Source organism: Onychostoma macrolepis, chromosome 01 (assembly GCF_012432095.1).
Source record: "Onychostoma macrolepis isolate SWU-2019 chromosome 01, ASM1243209v1, whole genome shotgun sequence".
Taxonomy (NCBI): domain Eukaryota; kingdom Metazoa; phylum Chordata; class Actinopteri; order Cypriniformes; family Cyprinidae; genus Onychostoma; species Onychostoma macrolepis.
Window position 1 is genome coordinate 24,332,798 of NC_081155.1, and position 24,079 is coordinate 24,356,876.

The window sequence follows — 24,079 nt, forward strand, 5'->3', positions numbered from 1 at the left end:
TTTTAATGCGTTCTTGACTAATAAATGTATTAATTTCTTTGCTTTATGCTTCAGTTAAGCTTTTTTTCTTCATTATGATATCAGCTCAATTGTATCATGCTGATATTTGTGACCATACCCCCCAAAATATCAATTTGAATTTGAATACAGAAATCATAAAAACATGTTCATCATAAGCTGTATTCAAGACATAGTCATTGTGAATGAAAACTGTTAAAAGGGTGGTTGATTACGATTTCACTTTATTAATGTTAGTTAGTGCGTATTGTTGCTGTTTGAGCATAAACAATATCTACAAAGTTGCGGCGCTGAAAGTTCAATGCAAACAGAGATATCGCCTTTTAAAATTCTGGTAGTTTAATGCCTACAAAAATGGCTCGTAGGAACTAAAACGAGTTACTTCCCGGTTCCGTTACGTCACAAACCCAGATATACCCCACCTCGGGAACATGTAACAAAGGGGGCGAGGCCATGTTGTGCTGCTTTAGAAAAGAGGAAGAGAAAACTAGGTGCACGTAAAAATCTATTCATATGAATTCGTAATTCTGTCTTCTAACGATTCTAATAGACTCACAAGTTTCAAAATCAATGTTCTAAAACAGCCGTTCTTAATACTGTTCCTCGCATCCCCCTGCTCTGCATCTCTCTCTCTCATTCAGATCATCAGCTTAGCTCCCAACAAACTGTTACAATTATACACTTATTTTCACATAGCAATGAGAAGCGTTAAACATGGACACGCGTACGGTTGCTGTGCTGTATTAAAGCTTTAATCAGGATAAAACCGTATATTAAAAGCTAACAGAAGTAGTAGCACTTACAAATAACAGCACATCTAAAAGTATGAACCAACAACAAACAAAAAAAACATACCATTAAGAGTCGTGCTTGCACAGGTTCTGCACGACCCTCTTCACTAATATTCTCTGGGTCTTATTCGGGCTCAAATTGATAAGCAGAATAGACGACGCCATCGTTTACAATACAACCGGAGCACATGCCGCTGAGCTGAGGGGCGGGACGTTCAGATGCGCACTAGAGGTGGTTTAGCCAATCACAACACACTGGGCCAGCTGACCAATCTGAGCCTATCACGTATTTCTGAGGGAGGGGCTTCATAAAACCAGGAAATAATCGGGGCGTTTATCAGAGAAGGGACAGAGTGGTGTAGAATAAAAGGTCAATTATGTGAAAAATAATGCGTTTTTAAAAAAAAACGAAGCATGAACACATGTTTGACTGCACCCTATAAACACAATCAAGCCTAGAAAACAGTCAACCACCCCTTTAAATAGGTTGTACTGTTGTGTACTACCTGGGTGTTGAGCAGTCGGCTGATGCAACTGTGAAAATACATTTTTCCAAAAAAACTTCCTGGTGTTGTGAAAATTAGACCTCAGTGTTTCATTCATGAAAGGTTAACACCATTCACCCTTTCCAAAGATATATGAAGGGAGACACTCCTGATAAATTTCATAGTTTGCTCAGCAGTTTGTTCATGTTTTTTACCTTTACTTCCGAGGTTTCCCACCTGAGCCTCACTTTCAAAATGGCAGTTGAAATGTTAGTTTTCATGAATGGCCTCAATTAAATATAAAATAAGCTTAAATGTGACTAAATTCTACTGGTAACAAGCAACAAAGCATAACTTGCTCTGGCAAAGCAAGCATGCAGGTGTACTTGACAGCCCATTACTACAGTCATCCCCAAGGGAATTCCCAGGGCAACTTAATATGCTGCTATACAGCTCTAGGTTGTCTCTTTGTATAGTTGCGTAGTCTAAATGGTAAGCTTAGGATCAAAAACTGAACCTTGAAATGCCATACTAAAAAAGCCACTTGGTGGGACAAACACGGGTGAACACATTTTGGAGAGCATGAAAACGTTTTAGGACATATTTGTTGACTAAAACAGGTTTTATTTGGATGCATAACGCCTAGCTTACCAACAGTGGCAATGGTGTCCAGGTCATCTAGCGTGTAGGTCCTGTTGGTAGTCAGGGATGCGGCCCCTGCGGATAACGTGGGACTGCCTGCGTCTGTCCTGCCGCTATCCCGACCAGAACTGCTTTCATTATTTAGTCCAGCTTTGCCTTTAGTTGCTGCCATCTTCTTCCGTGTGATTTCCTAACACTAGCCACATTAATGGCCACTTCTAGATATCAAGTCCAGTATTTCCGCTTTTGGAAAACGCGCTATTAATAATATACACATTGATCCGTTTCGGTCAAGTTAACATATCCTTTGTTCGCACAAACCAGACTGTGACCCTCTGCTTTCCATCGCCTGGTAGCCAGAAATGTATCAGACCAGTAAAGACTCGTAAACATAAAGTCACTAAAATTGTAAGCTATTCATGTCAATGGTACTGTCATTTATGCTATACTTTATTACGGACGTCCCCTGTGCGACTACTGTACGTTAACAAAGACAGGAGTGGACAGGATTCAAACTTCAGTCTTACGAATCCAGGAGGTTATCCCGTCGATTTTTTTCAGGAGCAAGGAAACGGCATGGACGTTGGTTGATAGTCGCTTAATGTATATTGCCAGATATTAGAGACATTTCAATTATTTACTTCCCCCTTCCGTCCTCATCAAAGAAATCTGAACCCATTTCCCCTTCAAAACATCGCTCAGCGGCAAGGAAGCAGAGAAACGCTTGAAAACTGACTGACAGCGGCGTCGACCAATCATATGCAGCGCGCCATCTGTAATGTCCAATCGAATGTCTGAAAAGGTGGAGCACTTCCTGACTGACAGCTTGAGTGTACGTATTTTCCCTGTGGTTTGTAGCACATGTAGACACAACGTAGACATCACCACGCCTTGGGTACTGGATACTATTTCGGGGGAGGAGGACACGTTGTAGCATGAGTCTTTCTGACAGAAGAATTTTCACATTTCAGACAAGATGTAGGCTATTTTAAAATTTTACTAAGATGTAGGCTGTTTATAAATTTAATATTTCTTGACCATTTCATCAAAGCACATATGTAGCCTAATGTATTATGGTGCCTATAGTAGCACTATAATTCTCAGTCATCTAGGTGAATGTGTCCAAATAATAGGCTACTTAATATAATACTGAACAAAATGATACAATACAGAGTTAGAGAGCTGATAGTTACTGTCCCCCATTGGAGCTTTTTGTGTAAAGCAGTAATGGCAAATTCATAAATTATTAAAAACTAAGACTTGCAGAAGGCCTACCCTTTGGAGCATAGTAGTCTATCTATCTATCTATCTATCTATCTATCTATCTATCTATCTATCTATCTATCTATCTATCTATCTATCTATCTATCTATCTATCTATCTATCTATCTATCTATCTATCTATCTATCTATCTGTCTGTCTGTCTGTCTGTCTGTCTGTCTGTCTATCTATCTATCTATCTATCTATCTATCTGTCCATCTATCTATCTATCTGTCCATCTATCAACATATGAATGGGTTGTTATGCTCATTTAGTTATTATTTTGTCATGTGGACTATATGTAAACATGTTACGTGAAAACACTTATTCATGGCTAAATTCATTGCTTATTCATGTACTAAATAAGAGTGAATAGATTTATTTATTTATTTAATGATGATTTTGCAGATTCTTCACGGGGTAGTATATCTGCAGTATAACTATCTGTTTAGGCCTATTTATTTGGACTGTATATAATGGAGGTTATAGGCACAGTTTTCATTGAAAAGGGAGGGAATGTGAATGGGAATTTTTATTTGAATTTCTAAAGCACACTCTTTTAAAATTCTCATTTAGGACAGCTGCAGACAAAATTTACAACCCACACACATGGCCAGACTGGCTCACACACTTACTGTTATGGACTCACTGACCCATGTGTAAAACTTAAGTGTCAGTCTATTTATGCACTGTACTCTCTGACCAGCCTAGGGGAAGCGATCTAAACCTAAACTAGTTTACATGTGTCATTATCAACTTTCTTAGACTTCTAATAATGTGCTATTCAAAATCCAAAGCATTTGAATAAACTTAAAAATGCCAGTTTTTATTCTGTTACATGAAGCAGGCATCTTGCCCACCTTTTTTTCCCCCCTTATCCCTTTTTTATTAGAGATACAAATGTAATAGAATTAAAAGTGTTTAATAAACTATTACCTGACATAAAATTAACCAAAAATGAAAAACTTAAAAAGAAGTTTAAATTAATATGAGCAAAAATAAATTAGTTTTAATTACCAAAACAATAATATTTACAGTGGTGGCCAAAAATATTAGAACACTATTTTCAGCAGCTAAAAATGGTTTTAAGTCAGTTATTTCTATCTTTTGCTGTAGTGTGTCAGTAGGAAATCCAGAACAGTTCCAAACATTCATTTTTCCATTAATTGTGATAATCCAGTGAAATTTTGCACAAGGAGTCTGACATCAGCCAGTGCTCCACACAGAGATCTGATCTGATCATCATCCAGTCTGTCTGGAATGACATGAAGAAACAGAACAAACTGAAACAGACTATATCCAGAAGAACTGTGGCAACGTCTCCAAGATGCTTAAAGAAACCTACCTGCAAAACTACATGAAAAACTGTGCGCAAGTGCACCGAGGGCAAAAGCTGCTTTAAATGCAAAGGAAAAAATCTATTTATGACTTTTTTTTTTTGACAACATCTCCATTTTAAAGCATTTTTACACAAGTGACTAAAACTTTTAACAGTACTGTAGCTTTGCAGATAGGTCTCTTAAATAATCTTACATATACATTGTTAAATTAAATTAAATTTAAATAACATTTCTTAAAATCATGGCACTAAAGAAATAACATTATTTGAGCCTTTTATAATCTTACAAAAATAATCTTAAATAAATCATTACTTAAATAATCTTATAAATTGTTGTGATGTGTGCAGCTCAACCTTCAAAAAGTCCAAATATCATTTATTTGAAATATGTGCAGAAAAACATATAGCACATAAAACAGATTTTTCTTATATAATATCACCCTATGGAAAGTGCCTTTTATTCTCTCTAAAGCAGAGAAGCTCCAACCAGCTCAGTGTGTTTTTATTATAGATGGTTTCTGTGAAAGCTGTTACACTACCATTCCTCTCCAGATCAAATTAGAGCACGTCTTCAGCTTAGGCTCATAAGCTACTAACAGTATTTCTCAAGTCTTTCTGATGTATGTATTTTGTAACCTAACGATGATTGAGTCTTTTCTATGTTGCAAGTAATGCAATGTCATATCATTCAGCCGTCATTGGGGGAGGAAATAGACTGTTGGCTTGCATGGTTAGCTTGCAGAACTCCATTAAGTCTTTCAGAGGCTGTCAGTCTGAGTACATATCATATTCACTGACAGGGTAACAGCCGCTGCCACCACCAATGCCCTTGGAACACTGCGTTTCTGAGTGTTGGAGTCAGCTACAGTGCATGCATATTGTCAGCTCTAACATTTAGATTGTGTAGCATTCTGAAACACTGCTGCAACATGTATGGCTGGTAATCTGACATGTTCATGCTGACTGAAACTGGCAGAACAAGCCTTTGTTGAACATGAATCAATTCTACGCCAACTAACCTTTTTAGTCTGACAGAAACAAACTGCTCTGGAACAAAGGGTCTCCCACATCTTATTTAGCATGGTCATAGTGTGTCAGAGGAATTATATAATCAATGATTGACGTGGATGAGGCGGGATTCCATTATTCTCTCATATCATTGACTGAGCAGCACCAATCATGCAGCACCAGAGATGGTATAGAGTGGTTCTGGACCCCAGGAATTCAGAAAACTTCCAAGGGTGCCTCAAGAAGACATAAAATGTCTAACAAAACAACCTTTAAAATAAGATAAAAATAACTAAAAAAGAGATATTTCTTACCTGAATATACAAGAAAGCTTAATTTTTAAAACATGATTTCTAAAGGTTGTGTAAATTGATCAAATCTTAAAAATTTCATTGGAATTATTATAATGAATATATGTTTTAGTTATGCCAAGCTCTAAAATATTTTATTGGGTAGAAATTTTGAAATGTTAAAAAATACTTTCAACTTTTGGATATTGCTGTGGACAATGAAGCGACTTAAAGTCAAAAAGGTCACAAGGTCACTAACACAAGTTAAAACTGCTGGTATAGAGATTCACACCAGTTCACATCACTCATCCTTAAAGAAATGTTAAAGAATGTAAATTTTACATCTTTAGCATGTGATGCATTCTTTTCTGCAACAATAAATTGGAAATGATAAGAAGGCTGAACCCAGAGCATTCAAATAATTCCAAGACTACTTTTCATTTTTATGTAATCACATATAAATGCTGAATTCAGTTATGGAGACAAATTAACAGAGTAGTGCAAAATACATTGTTAGTTCATAAAGAGACAAAACATTAATCAGTGAAATGGATAAGCAGAGCAAGACAAATACCCTGTATGCATTTCCTGTTTGTGAACCAGCGTCTCTAAAAGGCTATGATCGCCAGTCTTATAAAAAGACTATATTGCAGAAAAAGAAGTGGGTTAGGCCATAATTCAGCTGTCTGGGTTGCCATTTATAGCAGGGCAACATTTGCTGAAGATGACCAGCTGCTCCTACTCCAGTGGGAAGAGGGAGATTATACGCAGAAGTTCTGGGAAAATTTCATTACATTTGTTTACCCATGACTTCTAAATGCACCATTTTCAAGCATGCTCTCGTTCACCGTCAGACATTTCTATTTTCAGACAGTAATGTTTGCTTTAGATGTATACATGTATGTTATCACCGTCCATATGTAAAAAATGCCAAGGCTGTCATCCCAATGGAGAGATCCACAGCCAGAATTAATTCTCCAACTCCACAGCAGCTGGATCCCATCTGTAGGAACAGGTGATTTAGAGACTTTGCTTGCTTTTTATAGAGTAACCACTCAAATTGTGTGTTTATTTCTCTTAATAAATCAAGAACGGAAGTGGCAGGCAGCACATCAGGAGTCACACATGTTAAAAAGTGGCTGTGCATTGACTGAGTAATTGATTGTTTCATTTATTCATAGTGCATTTTACAGTTGTAGGAATCATAGTCGACTAGAACTGGAAAATGTGTACTATATTTTCCAGCAACATACAACAACAATAAAAAGTTTATTTTATGCACCAGTCCCCTGCATATCATGACTGACTGTGGTAAATCCACATGCAAACACTTCAGCTTACAAGTACGGCCCAGATTCTTCAGGCATCTGCTTCGTTTACTCATCACTCAAATCACTGAGTGTGTAATTTCTCATTTAGAGACCGCTACAACTAAGAAGGGTGGAAGTGTGTCTACATATCCCTGTGTTGACGTGTCTCTTGTCCTGACCATCTGTTAGGTGGTTACTGTTGCCCCCTAGCTTGCATTTGTGTTACTGCAGTAAGATGTTTTCCATTTTGTCCTCAATCTGTAAAGGGAGAGTAACTGAGAATGAAAATCTGATGACAGAAGGAAATAAGTAAGTGTAGAAACGGATAAAATGCCAAGTGAAAATAAAAAGTGCAAAAAAAACAACAAAAAAAAAACTTAAAAAAGGGACCCTTAGCCCTTACTGGCGGGTGTCATAATTACACAGTTATGCTGGCTAAAAGCAAAAAAAAATATGACATTTCATATTTTATATATTGAAATGCAACATATAAATTATATTATTGTAGATGTTTTATCACTGGAAAATTATTTATTTATATCTTAAAAGCGTTTATATATATATATATATATATATATATATATATATATATTATATCAGCTGTAAATATAGCATTATTACAAGAGTATATCATATAATAATTAAGAAATTGCTCAATGCAGGGATTATCAAAAACAGCCAATCAGCATTGTCAAGATGACATAATTTTTTTGTGACATCACAGTAATTAGTGATATAATGTATGGTTCAGGTAAACAAACAATCAAACAACAACAAAAACATAAGCAAAGATGCACCAGCCTACCAACTGCCTTTGAAATGAACAAAATGGCTAATTCTAACAGCTGAATTTCTCCAGGTAATTTAGACCTCATTGAAGAAATCTATTTATTTATTTTTATTTATTTATTTGTTTTTTTTTATCTGAACATACAATTTTTTGATGCTAATCAAAAATGTCCTCTCTAAACTGAGACAGCTTGCAGAAAAAAAATAAAATAAAAATTAACAGTCACACTGGTAAAAACTCCTCACTTCACTTGACACAAACATGGCATACTGCATATTCTGAACCAGAGAATAAGATATTTATAAATCTGAAAAAACATAGACGCGCACAAAACTGTTCATGCAATCCAATTATCAGCGGTGAACTGAACTGAAGGGCTTGGATGTTGTGATGCTGTGTGCATCAACAGAACAAAAGAAATGAACAAAGCTCTGTGACTGCTGTTGATTAGAAGTCATGCCCAAAGGGAAAAGTCACAGATGGCAGTCTGCATGTTTTATAGGCACTCACTCTGTCAGCCAGCGATGGGAATACCAAGAGACCAACCAGAGATAGAGGGAGCACCACCCTGAGAGAGAGAGAGAGAAATTAAAGACATCTCTCGCAGGCATGATTAGAAATAACCCCCGTTTCATCACAGATAGTGAGCAGGATTTATGAGTGCACATATTGTGTCACTCTGTTGTTGATGGAGTGGAGGCAATCAGGGACAGAGGCCGTTGTTAGAAGCACGCTATAGATGTAAAGTGCAAAGCAGCAGTGCCTCCCATAGTGCAGAGACTGCAGTGACCATTTTATTTTCTGTACTGTATGAAAGCTGCCATTTTCCTTTCCCTCCTATTGAACACTTCTATATGAAAGCCTCCCTTTCTCACTGTGTGTGTCTATCTCTGCCTCCCCGTTTCGTTTGCTCTAATTCATACTGCTTGTGTGTGGGAAGGCACCTCTGCTCCTTGCATTGCACTACTGATAAGAAAGGGACAACTGGATTCAGTCCACTGCCAGGAGAAACTCAATTTTCAAAATGTTACAGCAGTTTGCCCTATGGGCCTTAAGCTTACGCAGTCACATTCACATGTACACACACATAAACCTTTTTTTTTTGCAGACACAGGCTGTAGTCTGGGTTGTGATGGACACTAATGGTGAAATGGAATGTCAAGTAAAGTGTTTGGTTGGTCAAACAGACAGACTGTCAGACTGAGAAAAAAATACCTTTGGTTTTTCTGTAACAGTGAAGGATAAGATCTCTGTAACAGTTTTTGTCCAAACAAAATCTCTCTTGCTAAAATAGATTTAGATTTTTTTCTGCCTTTTTGATGAATTTTCTTAGTTAATAATCCATATTGGTCTGTTCTTTTTATCACAATAACATGTTATATGATATATGTACATGATTGGTCACAAGCAACATTTTCATTATATACTGTATATATACAGTGGGGGAAAATTTATTTGATCCCCTGCTGATTTTTTGCCCACTTACAAAGAAATTATCAGGCTATAATTTTAATGGTAGATTTATTTGAACAGTGAGAGACAGAATAACAACAAACAAACCAAAAAAAAAATCCAGAAAAATGCATTTCAAAAAAGTTATGAATTGATTTGAATTTTAATGAGTCAAATAAGTATTTGATCCCCTATCAATCAACAAGATTTCCGGCTCCCAGCAATCTGTCAATCAGATTCCAAACTCTCCACCATGGCCAAGACCAAAGAGCTGTCCAAGGATGTCAGGGACAAGATTGTAGACATACACAAAATAACTGTCAGTCTCCCTCGGACTGGGGCTCCATGCACGATCTCACCTCGTGGAGTTTCAATGATCATGAGAACGGTGAGGAATCAGCCCAGAACTAGACGGGAGGATCTTGTCAATGATCTCAAGGCAGCTGAGGGCACACTACGCCCTCGAAGGACTGATATCCTGCAGTGCCCACAAGGTCCCCCTGCTCAAGAAAGCACATGTACAGGACCGTCTGAAGTTTGCCAATGATTCAGAGGAGAACTGGGTGAAAGTGTTGTGGTCAGATGAGACCAAAATCGAGCTCCAGGGCATTGAAGCTGGCCAGGGCATTGAAAATGGGTCGTGGATAGGTATTCCAGCATGACAATGACCCAAAACACACGGCCAAGGCAACAAAGGAGTGGCTCAAGAAGAAGCACATTAAGGTCCTGGAGTGGCCTAGCCAGACTACAGACCTTAATCCTATAGAAAATCTGTGGAGGGAGCTGAAGGTTCGCGTTGCCAAGAGTCAGCCTCGAAGCATTAATGACTTGGAGAGGGTTGTGGAGAGGATCTGCAAAGCGACAAAATCCCTCCAGAGATGTGTGCAAACCTGGTGGCCAACTACAAGAAATGTCTGACCTCTGTGATTGCCAACAAGGGTTTTGCCACCAAGTACTAAGTCATGTTTTGCGAAGGGGTCAAATACTTATTTGACTCATTAAAATGCAAATCAATTTATAACTTTTTTGAAATGCGTTTTTCTAGATTTTGTTTGTTGTTATTCTGTCTCTCACTGTTCAAATAAACCTACCATTAAAATTGTAGACTGATCATTTTTACTTTGTCAGTGGCCAAACTTACAAAATCAGCAGGGGATCAAATAATATATATATATATATATACAGTATATCTGTCAGGACCACTATCATCAAGGACAATTATCATACAGTTTGGATTGGCGGTATGGTTCTGTTCTGGGCAAGAACTCCTTGCGTATCCATGCAGCATGGATGAGAGCAAGGAGAGCAATGATAACCCCCTAGGGTAAACAGAACAGAACCATCGTAAATGTATTGCAGATATCATTTATGTTCAATAATTTAATGTAAACATTTTAGAAATTAGTCTGATTTAAAGGGGAATCAGAAGGCCAAATCCTAACTGGACGAGTGGAGAGTTAGTGATGGAGGAGGATAATTAGCTATTGAGCAACGTGAAAGCTGCTGATAATACTGAAGGACCTAATAAATAGGTGCTGTGATATGTGTCATATCCCTATAGGATCAGAAGTGAATAATAATAATAATAATAATAATGAATATGTACATGAATATATTCACAGATTACACGGCAGCAACTCAATGTAGACATGTACACATGGTAAAGACAATCTGCTGCAGTTCAAACCGAGCATCGGAATGGGGAAGAAAGGTGATTTATAGGGGTCATGAACTGAGAAATCAAAATTCCCTTGATTTTCTTGACATATAAGAGGTCATTGTACTATAAAAACATCTTGTAAGTTTCAGAACTCAAAACTTTTTAGTTAGTCTAAAAACAGCTTATATTGAAGGCAGTCTGCCAAAACAACAGCTTGTGGAATGTTCTACTGTATGACGAAATAGTGTGGATATCCACTGCCTCTGCAGAAGAAGATCATACCTTTCTTCTGATCCCAACGTTAGGAAAGAGTGAAAAAAAGTTATTTTTAATGAAGTTCCAGACGCGTCAGTAAGAACTTGGTCCAATGTTCACTTCTTTTTACCGCAGATTCGTTAACAAACAAGGCACAGTTTGACGCTGAAAGATTGAAACTAATAGACGATGCCGTGCCGACTCTATTGGATCATACTATATTGGACCTCAGATAACAGTACAAAAAAACAAAAACAAAGTTCAGTTCATGACCCCTTTAAGTGACTTTAAATGTGGCATGGTTGTTAGTGCCAGGTCTAGTCTGAGTACTCTACGCATTATTCTCATGCATAATCATTTTTTAGGGTTTACAGTAAATGGTTTGAAAATGAGAAAATATCCAGTGAGCGGCAGTTCTGTGATTAAAAATGCTTTGTTGATGCCAAAGGTCAGAGATGAATAGCCAGACTGGTTTGAGCTGATAGAAAGGCAACAGTAACTCAAATAACCATTTGTTACAACCATGATATGCAGAAGACCATCTCTGAAAGCACCTTGAACCTTTAAGCAGATGGGTTATAATGGCAGAAGACCACAGCGGGTGCCACTCCTGCCAGCTAAAAACAGGAAACTGAGGCTAAAATTTGCATGGGATTTCCAAAACTGGGCAATAGAAGATTGGAAATGGTTGCCTGGTCTGATGAGTCTTGATTTATGCTACAATATTAGGATGGTAGAGTCAGAATTTGGCATGAACAACATTTCCTATGGTGTGCATCTTATCCTCACAGACTGCACCAGATTTGCCAGTTCTTGCTGTGAGATGTTTTTGAACATGTTTTGGGGAACACATGGTTACGCATGATTTGTGTTTGTATCCACTCTTTCCCACATCCACAAACATACTGTTAATTGTAGTAAGTCTGAAAAATGTACACAAATGTTAGGGCTATGCTAAACGTTAAGAATAACCGACATAAAACACTGTGTTAAATTAAACTGACAATAAGATCAAATAATGCTAAAAGGAAAGCACCACACATGACAAAAACCTTTGGCCATTTTTATTAGCCTAATAAAACTCTATTAACTTTGAAAACAAAGTATCACAGTAGAGCCTAAAACCATGTTTAAACATGTGTAATAACAAATGGAGCAGGTATGTCGCCTTAACCCAGAGGTAACAGCTTTGTGCCCCTTGTATACTAACACCTTTCCACATTTGTCACTACTTACAAAGTTAAATTCTTTTCCATTTTTTCAGTGAAGACTGAAAATTGTTTTCAATCATTGCACATGCCTTGCTTTGGTTTTGTAAGAAAAATGGCTTCTATCATTTTCTTCTTGACTTCATTTGTTGACTCCATCATTCTTATTACAATTCCAGAGACCTGCACTATATTTTTTTGACCACCTACTTCCACCTGCAGCAAAGATAAAACCGCCCACTCCCGTGAGACCCAATCCCAATGCAGCCCTCTACCTCAAACTCCAAATTCAACCTCCTTTTAATGTCAGTGCTAACTCTACAGAAGCAACAGTTCAACATGTTTTGCCTCTTAGGAAGTAAACTCTTTTGAAAACTTCCTAAACCACAGCAGGATTCCTACATTTAATAAAGAACAGCCTTAAGTTCAGTCACATCAACAGAGAGTCTCCAGGGAGAATGTCCCCTTGACTGGCTTCCTGGGTTGATTTTGGTCCTCAGAGCACAGCATTGCAGGCCATCACTCCAGGCTGGTTGTGCTGATAAGCTTTGTGCCCTGATGGGAAACACAGTCCTCCAGGCTTTATCAATTTCAGACAGAGGACTTTATGCTCCATAACTTTTCAACCCTGCAGATAAGCGACAGCTTTCCTGCAACATCATGAAAGAACATTGAAGAACTCAGGAGCACTCCAGTGAGGTCAGGCAATGAGCGATAGATGATGTTAGAGAGATATGTACCATAAGTGTAACAAGCATGAGCTGCAAATTAAAATGGACAATTCAACAGAGATTTTATGGTGAAAGAGGGGGAAAAAACCCCCCAACAACTCCACAGAGATATCTGTTACTGGAACTGGACCTCCAAGTTGAACTTAAAAATGTAACCTATTGATTTGTTCAGAAAAACCTGAATACTGTATCATTTATGACACTTGAGATAGCTATTATTTAATTTTCATTTAACACATGCAATAAAACATTTTTATTCTAAATATTGGCACTCTCTTATGCAGAACATAGATGCATCTTGATGCATCAAAAGATTTGTCGTCTGTTGTTGTGTCTTGAAATGTACCAGAGCACATTCAATTATGCATGAAAGAACATACAAGGAGAACTGAGGTGGGAATTAATTGTTTAATTGTCTCCTTTTACTGTTTGTTTCCTCTTTCAGGTTAACTACTGCCATGACAATGTCATCATAATCTTCACAAATAAACAAAACTTATTAATTCTGAAACCTAAATACATTCATTTAGGCCATAAATTAAATACACCATGGTTAAATGACTTCAGCATCTCCACCACTAATTCATCTTTATTGAAAATCTAAAACTCAAAAAGTCGGAAAGTTTGACTGAATAATTTGCAAGTTTGCTATAACTGAGCCAGCAATTCAATTGCATTCTATTTATCAAAAATGCACTGTATTCATCAAAAAAAAAAAAAAAAAAAAGTTTTCCCCCTTTGTGTCTACAATTTATTACCTTTTCTGTAGCATTCTGGAAAAACCAAAGACATATACCTAACGACATTGTCCAGATTCATTGGAGTCATATAGTGTGTTTCTAATGCTAACAAAATATCTCTCCTTTCATTCATTTAGCTGTAATTACTGTAATTAAGCAGAAGCAATCAGGCAACACACACTGATGAACCTGACATCCGTGTCCTCGGGAAGGGAAAGGACGAATGTTCCGGATTAACAAGAAGGTGGGGAGTAGAGAATGCTGCAGTGTACATTAAAATGGATGTGATCAAAATGTCATTTCACTCATTTTTCTCATATTCTGTATGTGCCTAAGAGGCTCTTAGTAAGAGCAGTTTTTTTTCATAAAAGCATGTTAAGATGTTTATACATATATATATATTTATGTCTGCACTAGAAAATACACTGGGAGTAAATGAATAATAATCATTAGGTTCAAGTGCTTTTGTGAAAGTTGTACAAGGGGTGAGAGAGCGCGAAATTTATGTGTCTGAATTACTTCAGAAAACATCATAAAGAATAAATGATGAAAAATGATTGTAAATATTATCCTGACCACATTACATCATGAAAGGAAGCAGACACACTGCTTATGCTGCATTCTAAATAAAATAGGAGGTGAGAATGTGTGAACTGTATTTCTCAAAATCCAACCTCAAAAGCGTTCCAGTTTAAAGTCAAATGCAAACAAAACACGATGACGCATGATTGATCAAGACAATTTTTATCACTCAAACATGAAATGCTTGAGTTTGCTCTAGAAAAAAGCATGAAAAGTGAAATGAGATAATATTACATTACAAAAAGTAAGGCCTTCTCAAGCTAAACTTTCATATTTACACAACTTTTGTTTCATTGTGATTCATGACATTTAACATAACCCAGCTCTGATCAGTCTGCCGCAAATTTACAAGTCTAATCTTTGTCATTCTTGTGGTAATTTTTAAATCCAAGTTCTGAGCTGTCAGCAATAGCACATTAATGCTTCCCAAATATGACTTATGTTTATGTTTATGACACGAACAAAATGAAGATTATCTAAAAACTGTGAAGCCACAGGCTTAAAGGAAATGCCACAGTCTGATTCCTTTATTGTTTACTTATGGCCATATTTGAACTATCATTGAGAAGAGAAAGCAAAACAGGAGTGAAATGGAGATATTACTTAGGGACGAACAGCTGTATTAGATATGCATTATGTGTTTTTATAGTGCAGCTAACCCTAATCTTAACCAACCTTAAAATCAATTAAAATATAAGAGAAATCCATTAATCCATCAATAACAATAACTAGCGAGTTTTCTTACATGAAAGCTGGGAGACCAAGGTATCCAATAAGGTATCCAATTGTTAACTACAGAGAATGAAGGGAAGACAAACAACAGGTAGTTGAATATTTTAGATTTCTGTCAGGACCACTATCATCAAAATGAATTATGCTTAGCATACAGTTTGGATTGGCGGTATGATTCTATTCTGGGTAAAAACTCGCTGCCCATCCATGCAGCTTGTCATGAATGAGCAGAGAGAGCAGCAATGACCCCCTTAGGGTAAACAGAACCAAGCAGATATTCTTAATGACATTTTAGTGTACAACAGTCTGTCCTGACTGTGACAATAGGAGGAGTTGGGGATGGAGGAGGGTAATTTGCTCCTGAGCAAGCAATAAAGCTGCTGAATGATTAAAGGGATAGTTCACCCAAAAATGAAAATTCTATCATTAATTACTCACGCTCAAGTCGTTCCGAACCCGTAAAACCTTCATTCATCTGCGGAACACAAATTAAGATATTTTTGATGAAAGAGCCTGCATAGACAGCAACACAACTACCACGTTCAAGATCCAGAAACGTAGTAAGGTCATTGTTAAAATAGTCCATATTTTTTGTGTGCAAAGTAAACAAAAATAACAACTTTATATAACAATTGGTTACACTTTATTTTACAGAACATGTACTTACATGTGCTTACAGTGTACCTACCTAAGAAAGTATAGGTAATGTAATTACATGGGGTAGGGGTAGGTTCAGCGGTAGGTTCAGGGTTAGAACCTAGTTATTACCTAGTTACTGAAATTACTATAATAAGTTCTTCGTATGTACATGAGTAACATAAAATAAAGTGCTACCTAACAATTCTTCTGTTCCATGTCAGTGTTCACTGTGCATTCACATGCATGCGTTGTGGTACTCTTGTGAATGCGTGTCAAAGTCTGACATGGAAGAGAATAAATTATTGAATAAAGACCTAATTTTTTTTTTCTTTGCGCATAAAAAGTATTCTCATAGCTACATAAAATTAAGGTCACATGGACTATTTTAACAATGTCCTTACTACTTTTTTCATTTCAATTCAAGTTTATTTGTATAGCGCTTTTTACGATACAATCGTTGCAAAGCAGCTTTACAGGAAATTAAGTTTCTACTATACACATATATATACATATATACATACATGCATACACATATGCACACATGCACACATATATACGCATACATATGTGAAGAAGAAACCCAATATATTTAAGTTATGACAGACTTACGTTTCTTACAGTAGTACAGTAGTTTCCTTGAACGTTTCTTACAGTAGTACAGTAGTTTCCTTGAACATGGTTAAGTTAAGTTAAGTCGTGATGTATTGTCAATTGTCATGCTCTGCATTTAACCCATCTAAGTGCACACACACAGCTGCACTTAGATGGGTGCGCACACACACACAGTGAACAAGTGCACACACACACACACAGTGAACACACACCCGGAGCAAGTGCACACACAGTGAACAAGTGCACACACACACAGTGAACACACACCTTGCAGCCTTGCCTGGGGTTCGGTGCCTTGCTCAAGGGCACCTAAGTCATGGTATCGAAGGTGAAGAGAGTGCTGTTCATTCACAATCCCCACCTTCAATTCCTGCCGGCGCGAGAATCGAACCAGCAACCTTCAGGTTACAAGCCTGACTCCCTAACCATTAGGGGTGTTAGGCCACGACTATGGTAGTTGCATTGCTGCATTGCAGAAATATTTTAATTTGGTGTTCTGAAGATGAACAAAAGTCTTACTGGTTTGAAACGACATGAAGGTGAGTAATTAATGATAGAATATTTTATTTTTGGGAGAACTATCACTTTAAATAGGAATGCCATAATAGGAGTCGAATTCCTAAAGGTAGACTTGAATCAGCTGAGTCAGAACTAATGCTACACTTGATTTATGTCATATGTAAGCAATAACTTCAATCATGATTGCATAGAATAAGTAGAAAACTGTAACAATACAACCAAAAAATAAAAATAAATAAAAAAATTACCATCATATTAGCATCATAAAAACACCACCAAAGTCGTTCTGTGTATATATGTAGATAATACGCAAGAGTGAAAAAAGTGTTGCATGTGTCTAACATCATGCCTTACATTCTTCAGATATGGACATGTTTTATCTTGTGTTCCAAAATGTGTGTATGTGTGTGTGTGTGTGTGTGTGTGTGTGTGTTAGTGGTATCAATCGATTAAAAAAAAAAAAAAAAAACACGAATTAATCGCATTTTTTCTGAAATTAAACCCACCTAACATTAAATTATTTAATTATACCTTTATATTGCAATAATTTCACATTCAATATACAAATTAATGTAGAAACAACATAAAGACAGTAAATTTTTATATACTTAATATGAGAGGACAGGAAGATTCGTTAAACTGAAAAAATGAATCGCCTGCATTAACGCGCTAATTTTGACACCACTAATATATATATATATATATATATATATATATATATATATATTATGAAAAAAACTAAAAAGACAAAACAACAACAGCATGGGCTCACATACATACAATACTGGTTCCAAAACTGCTTATCAAATGTGTATGTCAAATATCATTGTATCTTATAGTTTTAAGTGTTTCTTGGCCAGAAAAATTACAATCTGCAAAAGACTTTGCTGTTAGTCAAATATTTGGCTTGCAAGACCAAGTTTCATACCATAACATGATATATGACATAACCCGACTTTCCAAATTCATCTGCTGACCATGCATAATTTCTTAAACATATGGGTTAATTCAATGATTAATACTCATAACAGGAATAAAACATGTGCGTGTGTGGCCTGATCCTTGTGTTCACAGATGCAGAAACATTTGTGATTACTGAACCAAAATGTCTTGTGCATTATGAGTATTAGACAAAATTGTGACAAATGTTATGTACTAAAACCATAATATGCAATTATTGATTACTGTGCAGTTAGATAACCAGCTAACCAGCTTTGTTTCCAGGAACAAGAAGAGAGGCCATATACCTGTTTGGATTTATTGTTCATCTATGACAATATCAATCAATATTATGAAAGTGAATACTGAGAAAAAAAGTACATTTACCTCAACTGTTTGGTAAAAGCTTATGATATCTGAACAAAAAGCTTTCTCAAGAGCCACGTTTTTGTGGGAAAACAACCCTGGTTCCATTCAAAGTAATGAGCCCTCCATTTAGGAGAGAGCACCATCAGTGCTAAGATCTCTCCAGCTATAAGCTTTCCCTATCCGCTGCGTTACATTTTCTAACAGCACAAAATGACACCATCGATTGCTCTTCAGAGAGGTTGCTTTGGCGTAATGATGTGATTATTTTGCTTGTGCCATCCCTCTGTTTTTTTCCCCACTGGTAAACTGATCCAGGGAAAAAAACATCTGATGTCAGTGAGCAGATAGAAATATCCAAGCTTTCTGAGAACACCTCTAATTCATGAGCACTCAAACCAGGAATCTGTCAAAGACTGAAGGTGAGTTGAGGAAGAGATCCAAAGAGCTGGTGAGATACGGCATTGCGATCGTGCTCCTACTGTCACAATAAAGACAATAACAACTTGATAAACATCTCACTGACCATGCAAACGCTTTGTGTGGCTTAAAAAAGATGTAAGAAACCTGCTTTCACACACTGCTATTGATGGAGACTTGTTTCTGAGAGGATGTATTGAGGTACATTGAGCTGTTTTTTTCTTCTTCAGCCGTCAGTTAGCTGACATTTTAAGAAAGCACGTCTAGTTCCTGCGTTTGTGTTTGTTGTTGAACCTTTTTTTGTACCTTGAATTGTCAATGAACCAACAAGTCAACTATAAGAGAAAAGATCTTGCTCTTTTATGTCAGAGCAACCCCTCCATTTCCATTTGTCTACTGCTGAAAGAAGAACAGCTGATCATCTTGGGCTTTGGACAAAGCATAAATCCTGATGTAAATACATTAAAGTAACTTGCTATTATCACTGAAACCCAGCAATAATGTTTTCCTTTTTGAATTCATAATAATGGCAATACATAAATGTCACAGTCAGACATGTTCATTTGGCAGCTGTGTAATGATTACTGGGATAAAATGACACAGATTTATTTTCTGAGCATTACTAGCTCAGATTCAGCACACCTTTATAGATTTACTGACTTGTTGCCAATTAGAGTTTAGAGATTTATAAATAGCTCTGGCATTGCCATGCTAAAAATTACATTCACTCACCCTAAACCTTACCATATCTACGTAAGTACATGTAGTTAATAAACTATTTAATCCCACCATTTTCATTTATAAAGCTCTAAAAATGTTACTGACAGGTGTTTTAGTGAATTTCCTGCAAATATGGAAAAAAATAAAGGGTCTTAATTAAATATGGCTAATGCAAATTGTCACGTGACCATAGCAGTTTACTGTCTGTTTGCACCATGAGATGATGCCTGCATCAAAGCTCCAAAACAAAAGGCTAGTAAAGTATGTTAACATAAAGATATGACAAAGATTTTTGTTACATGTTATAGTGTCTAGTGTCTAGTATTAATATATGAATTCACAATTATTCAGTTTTGTTGCGTGTGGCCACTTAATAAGTGAACATGTTTATGGCAACAATACACTGTAAAAAGTGATAAGTTGACTTAACTTTAAAAAATTGAGGAAACCCGTTGCCTTAAAATGATTAAGTAAATAATAATAATAATAATAATAATAAAAAAAGTTAAGTGAACTTGACAATTCACTTAACTTATTTTTTTAAATTATTATTTACTTAATCATTTTAAGGCAACGGGTTTCCTATTAAGTTAAGTCAACTTATCACTTTTTACAGTGTATAGTGACTGGTGGGATAATACAGTGCATGTAGGTATATACATCCAATTGCAGTTGTTAGTGAAGGTTGCACTAAAATGTTGCAATGACAAAGTTAGTGAATATTGCACTAAATTAAAAGTTCAAATGTTACAAATAAGTTACAATATTGATGTTGTAATACTGGTAGCACTAATATAACAATTTTATGATATATTTTACAATAAAGTAACAATTTTGAAAAATGCTGATGGTTTTTTGTCTTTTATCTCAGTATTCCTATCAGGGTTGTATAAGGGTTTTAATGCATAATAGTAACCCTAGAATTGATGAAACAGTTGACAAATTTTTGAAACAAAAAACACATTTTCATGAATGCAGAAATATGTTAATTCATTATACACATTCTCCCACTGATCACATTTGTCATAAAACATAATTTTTCACACACTTTTCCAAAACAAACAAACAGACAAAAAAAAAAAAAAACTACATCATTAGTAACCCTTTGAAATAATCAATATATATATATATATATATATATATATATATATATATATATATTGTAACAAGGACATTGTTTCTCAAAACAAACTTTGATGACACTTGAGAAAATCTAGTTAGAAAGTCTGAAGTAGTTTTAAAAGCTTGAAGTTTGAAGGTTTTCAGTTTGAAGAAGTTTTAAAAGCTTGAAGTTTGAAGGTTTTCAGTTTGAAGAAGTTTTAAAGCTTGAAGTTTGAAGCAGTTTTAGTTTAAAGTAGTCTGAAGGTTTGAAGTTGGATGGTGGTTGCTTGGGTGCTGTGCAGTTTCTCAGGTGTTCTGGCTGGTGAATGCAAAGTCTTGCAAAATTATTCATACTTACAGTATGTTGTCCAAAGCTATACTTTGCCTAGAACATTTTCTGACGTTTGGAGGACACTGCAACTTGCTTTCTGGATGCTCTTACTGACACTATTGATCCATGATGGCTCTTTAGCAAGAATAAAACAAAACCATCAAGACGTTATTGGTCAACCAGCTAGGTTTTGTTGCTGATGACCAGCTAGACCACCAAACCAAAATAAACCTTTTCTTATCTGTCCCTCACACCAGGGTAAACTCTACTGAACTCTCCTTCCCTTTATGGTGTATTTTTGTCTCTGTCTCAGGTAGCCTTCTCTGTTATGACTTTCTCTCCTTCTCGCCTGTAATGTTATCACATGATGTCTTGGGCTTTCTTGCTCTTGGCTTTCACTCCCTCTCTCCGTCTCTCAAGTCTCTCGCCCCTCACAGCTGTTTCTGACAGTATGTGCTCATTCTGGCTGTATGAGAGGGGCAGCCATGTAAGGGGGTGGCCACGCATAATTAGGCCTCTCATAACCACCACTGTATTGCAGCTAAACATAGAAATCCCTCTGGCCATGAGGGAGCCATTGTGAGGTGACAAAACATTTACTCTTATGGCCAGATGGGGGCGATGTGGCTCTGTTCTGATTGTACAAACCACTGGCTTGCCATTTATGTCCTTTCAGGTTTTCTCTGCAGTGATCAGTTAAACATAGAGGAGAGAGATGAAAGAGATGAGAAGGCTGAGAGAGAGAGAAGGGGAGAAATCTGATGGTAATCAGTGATTGTGCACGAAAGTCTCACATCTGTACTGGAAAACTTAAAAGTACACTAGTTTGGAACCTCATCAGCTCTCATATCTTTAGGCAAAAGCATTCAGAGGGGAAAAATATATAAATGTTGTATATATGTGCAAACCAGATGTATGATGACCTTGTGTAACTCTGGTGTTTGTGTTATAATAACTAAAACTAATAAAGCACACAGAATAATACTTTTTAAATTATTTGCACAGGTTTCTGTAAATAACAACCTAGCATTACAATTTGCAATCAAAATTATATTTGCAAGTTGAATCAGATGTACTCCAAATGTACGTCTACATAATGTAGATGTATTTTGAATAATATGTAACAACATTAAACACTTATTATTATTTTAGATTTCTGATGATAAAATGAGTATTTAGTCATTCAGCTTTATATTTAAAAGGCCTTTACCTCTTTTTTTCATTTTTTCAAAACTTTACACACAAATCCAAGAATTGCACACACAAAATGCAAAATGCCTCGCATCTCTTGCAAAATGAAGCAAACATTTGCAAATACCTTTGCCATAATATTAATTCCTGTTAGATATTTGTGTGTTACATAGAGAATTTTGTGTTTTGTTTTGCAAAAAGTGTTTTATTAAATTGAAAAGGCAGAGAATTAATGTATGGTTTTGCAGATTTGGTGTGTGGTTCTGGTGTTTGGATGTTAGGTTTCAGAAACTGTGTGACAAGTAAAGATTTTGTGTGTAAACAGTTGAAAAAAAAAAAAAAAAAAAGTAAATGTTTGGTAATACTTTTCAATAAGATTCCCTTAGTTAACATTAACATTACATGGGCAATACATAGCTTTAATAATGTATTAGTAAATATTGAAATTAATATAAACTAAGAATACTGTAAATGCTTTACGACTTTTTCATTATCAGTTCATTACTAAACTAATGTTGACAAATAGAAACCAAAGTTTTTATCATTACTTAACAATTACAGAAATTATTATGTAATCAGTCTTATAAAGTATATACTGTACTGTACAAAAGTCTTAAGCCATTAGTATTTTGAACAAAAGAAAATGGTTTAAAGCCAGTTATTTCTATATAGTCTGACAACAGCCAGTGCTCCACACAGAGATCTGATCTCACCATCATCGAATCTGTCTGGAATGACATGAAGAAACAGAACAAACTAACACAGACTAAAAAACAGAAGAACTGTGGCAACGTCTCCAAGACACTTGAAGAAACCTACTTGCAAAGCTACCTAAAAAAGTTGTTTTAAATGCAAAGGGTGGTCACACCAAATGTTGATTTGATTTATAATTTAATTTAATTAATTAGTTAACTGTTATTAATTGTTAGTTATTAGTTCAATAAAATTATGACATTATTTTTGAAAGTATCCTCACTTTACAGCATTTTTACACAAGTGCCTAAACTTTTCACAAACTGAAGTTTTGCAATTAAGTTTCTTCAAGTGTCTTGAAGACGGTGCCACATTTCTTCTGGATTTAGTCTGTTTCTGGAGCATACTAGCTGTTGTCAGATATATCCTTGTGCATATGAAAATCTCACTGGAATATTACAATTAATGGCAAAAGGAAACATTTGGAAATGTAAACTGATATTTCCTACTGACACAAAACATAAATAACTGGATTAAAACCATTTCCTTTGGTGAAAAAACTAATGGACTAAGACTTTTGCAAGGTACTGTATATCTAATAATCATCACATAAACCCTATAAATTTCACAGTTAGTTTTGCATTTGTTTAGTGTGAAATAACTCAAGATGTTTCTGTCTCTTCTACCACCTCTTTGTGTTTCAAACACCAGTAGCAAAATTTTTATGTGATAACTGACACAATATAGGTAGCCTACCGAAAGTATCGTTCCTGCAGCACACAAATAGTGTGCAAATAATGTTAGTCACAGGAAGTGGGGGAAAAACACATTGGTGTAGCCTCAGGAAGTGAAAAAAAAAAAAAAAAAAGAATGCTGCATTAATTGTTTATTTTTCTGAAAAAATAAATAAATAAATAAAAAAAGCTCTGATTAGCACTGATCACAGGACTTTAATATATAATTACTGCAATCAACCACTCTCACATAATAAAGGCACCAACAGAGAATGCATTCACTTCAACAGAAATCATTTAATTCTGTCAGTATGCAATTAATCTGTGATGCATAAATGCTTTTGACCAATGTAATCACAATGTAATACAAGTAAGTGCGTGAAACAGACTGCAGGCTCAAGCTGCGTGTTATGGGGGGGCTACCACTTTGCCTGCGGTAAAGTGTGATGTGATTTCACCTACAGCCTATTTGGCTTACTGGGTATAATCTTTTATTCATTCAGCTCTTGTGTGACAGTG

At 36.0% G+C, this 24,079-nt stretch overlaps 1 protein-coding gene across 1 annotated transcript in view; it reads right to left on the minus strand.

Moving 5' to 3' along the window:
• Positions 1-2,648, minus strand: part of prkx (protein kinase X-linked) — a 47,787-nt gene extending 45,139 nt beyond the window's left edge. The window contains exon 1 of the mRNA XM_058782253.1: positions 1,946-2,648. Within this exon, the coding sequence (XP_058638236.1) occupies positions 1,946-2,108 (163 nt within the window). The 5' untranslated portion in view covers positions 2,109-2,648. The remainder of the gene's footprint in view (positions 1-1,945) is intronic.
• Positions 2,649-24,079: the final 21,431 nt, after the last annotated feature.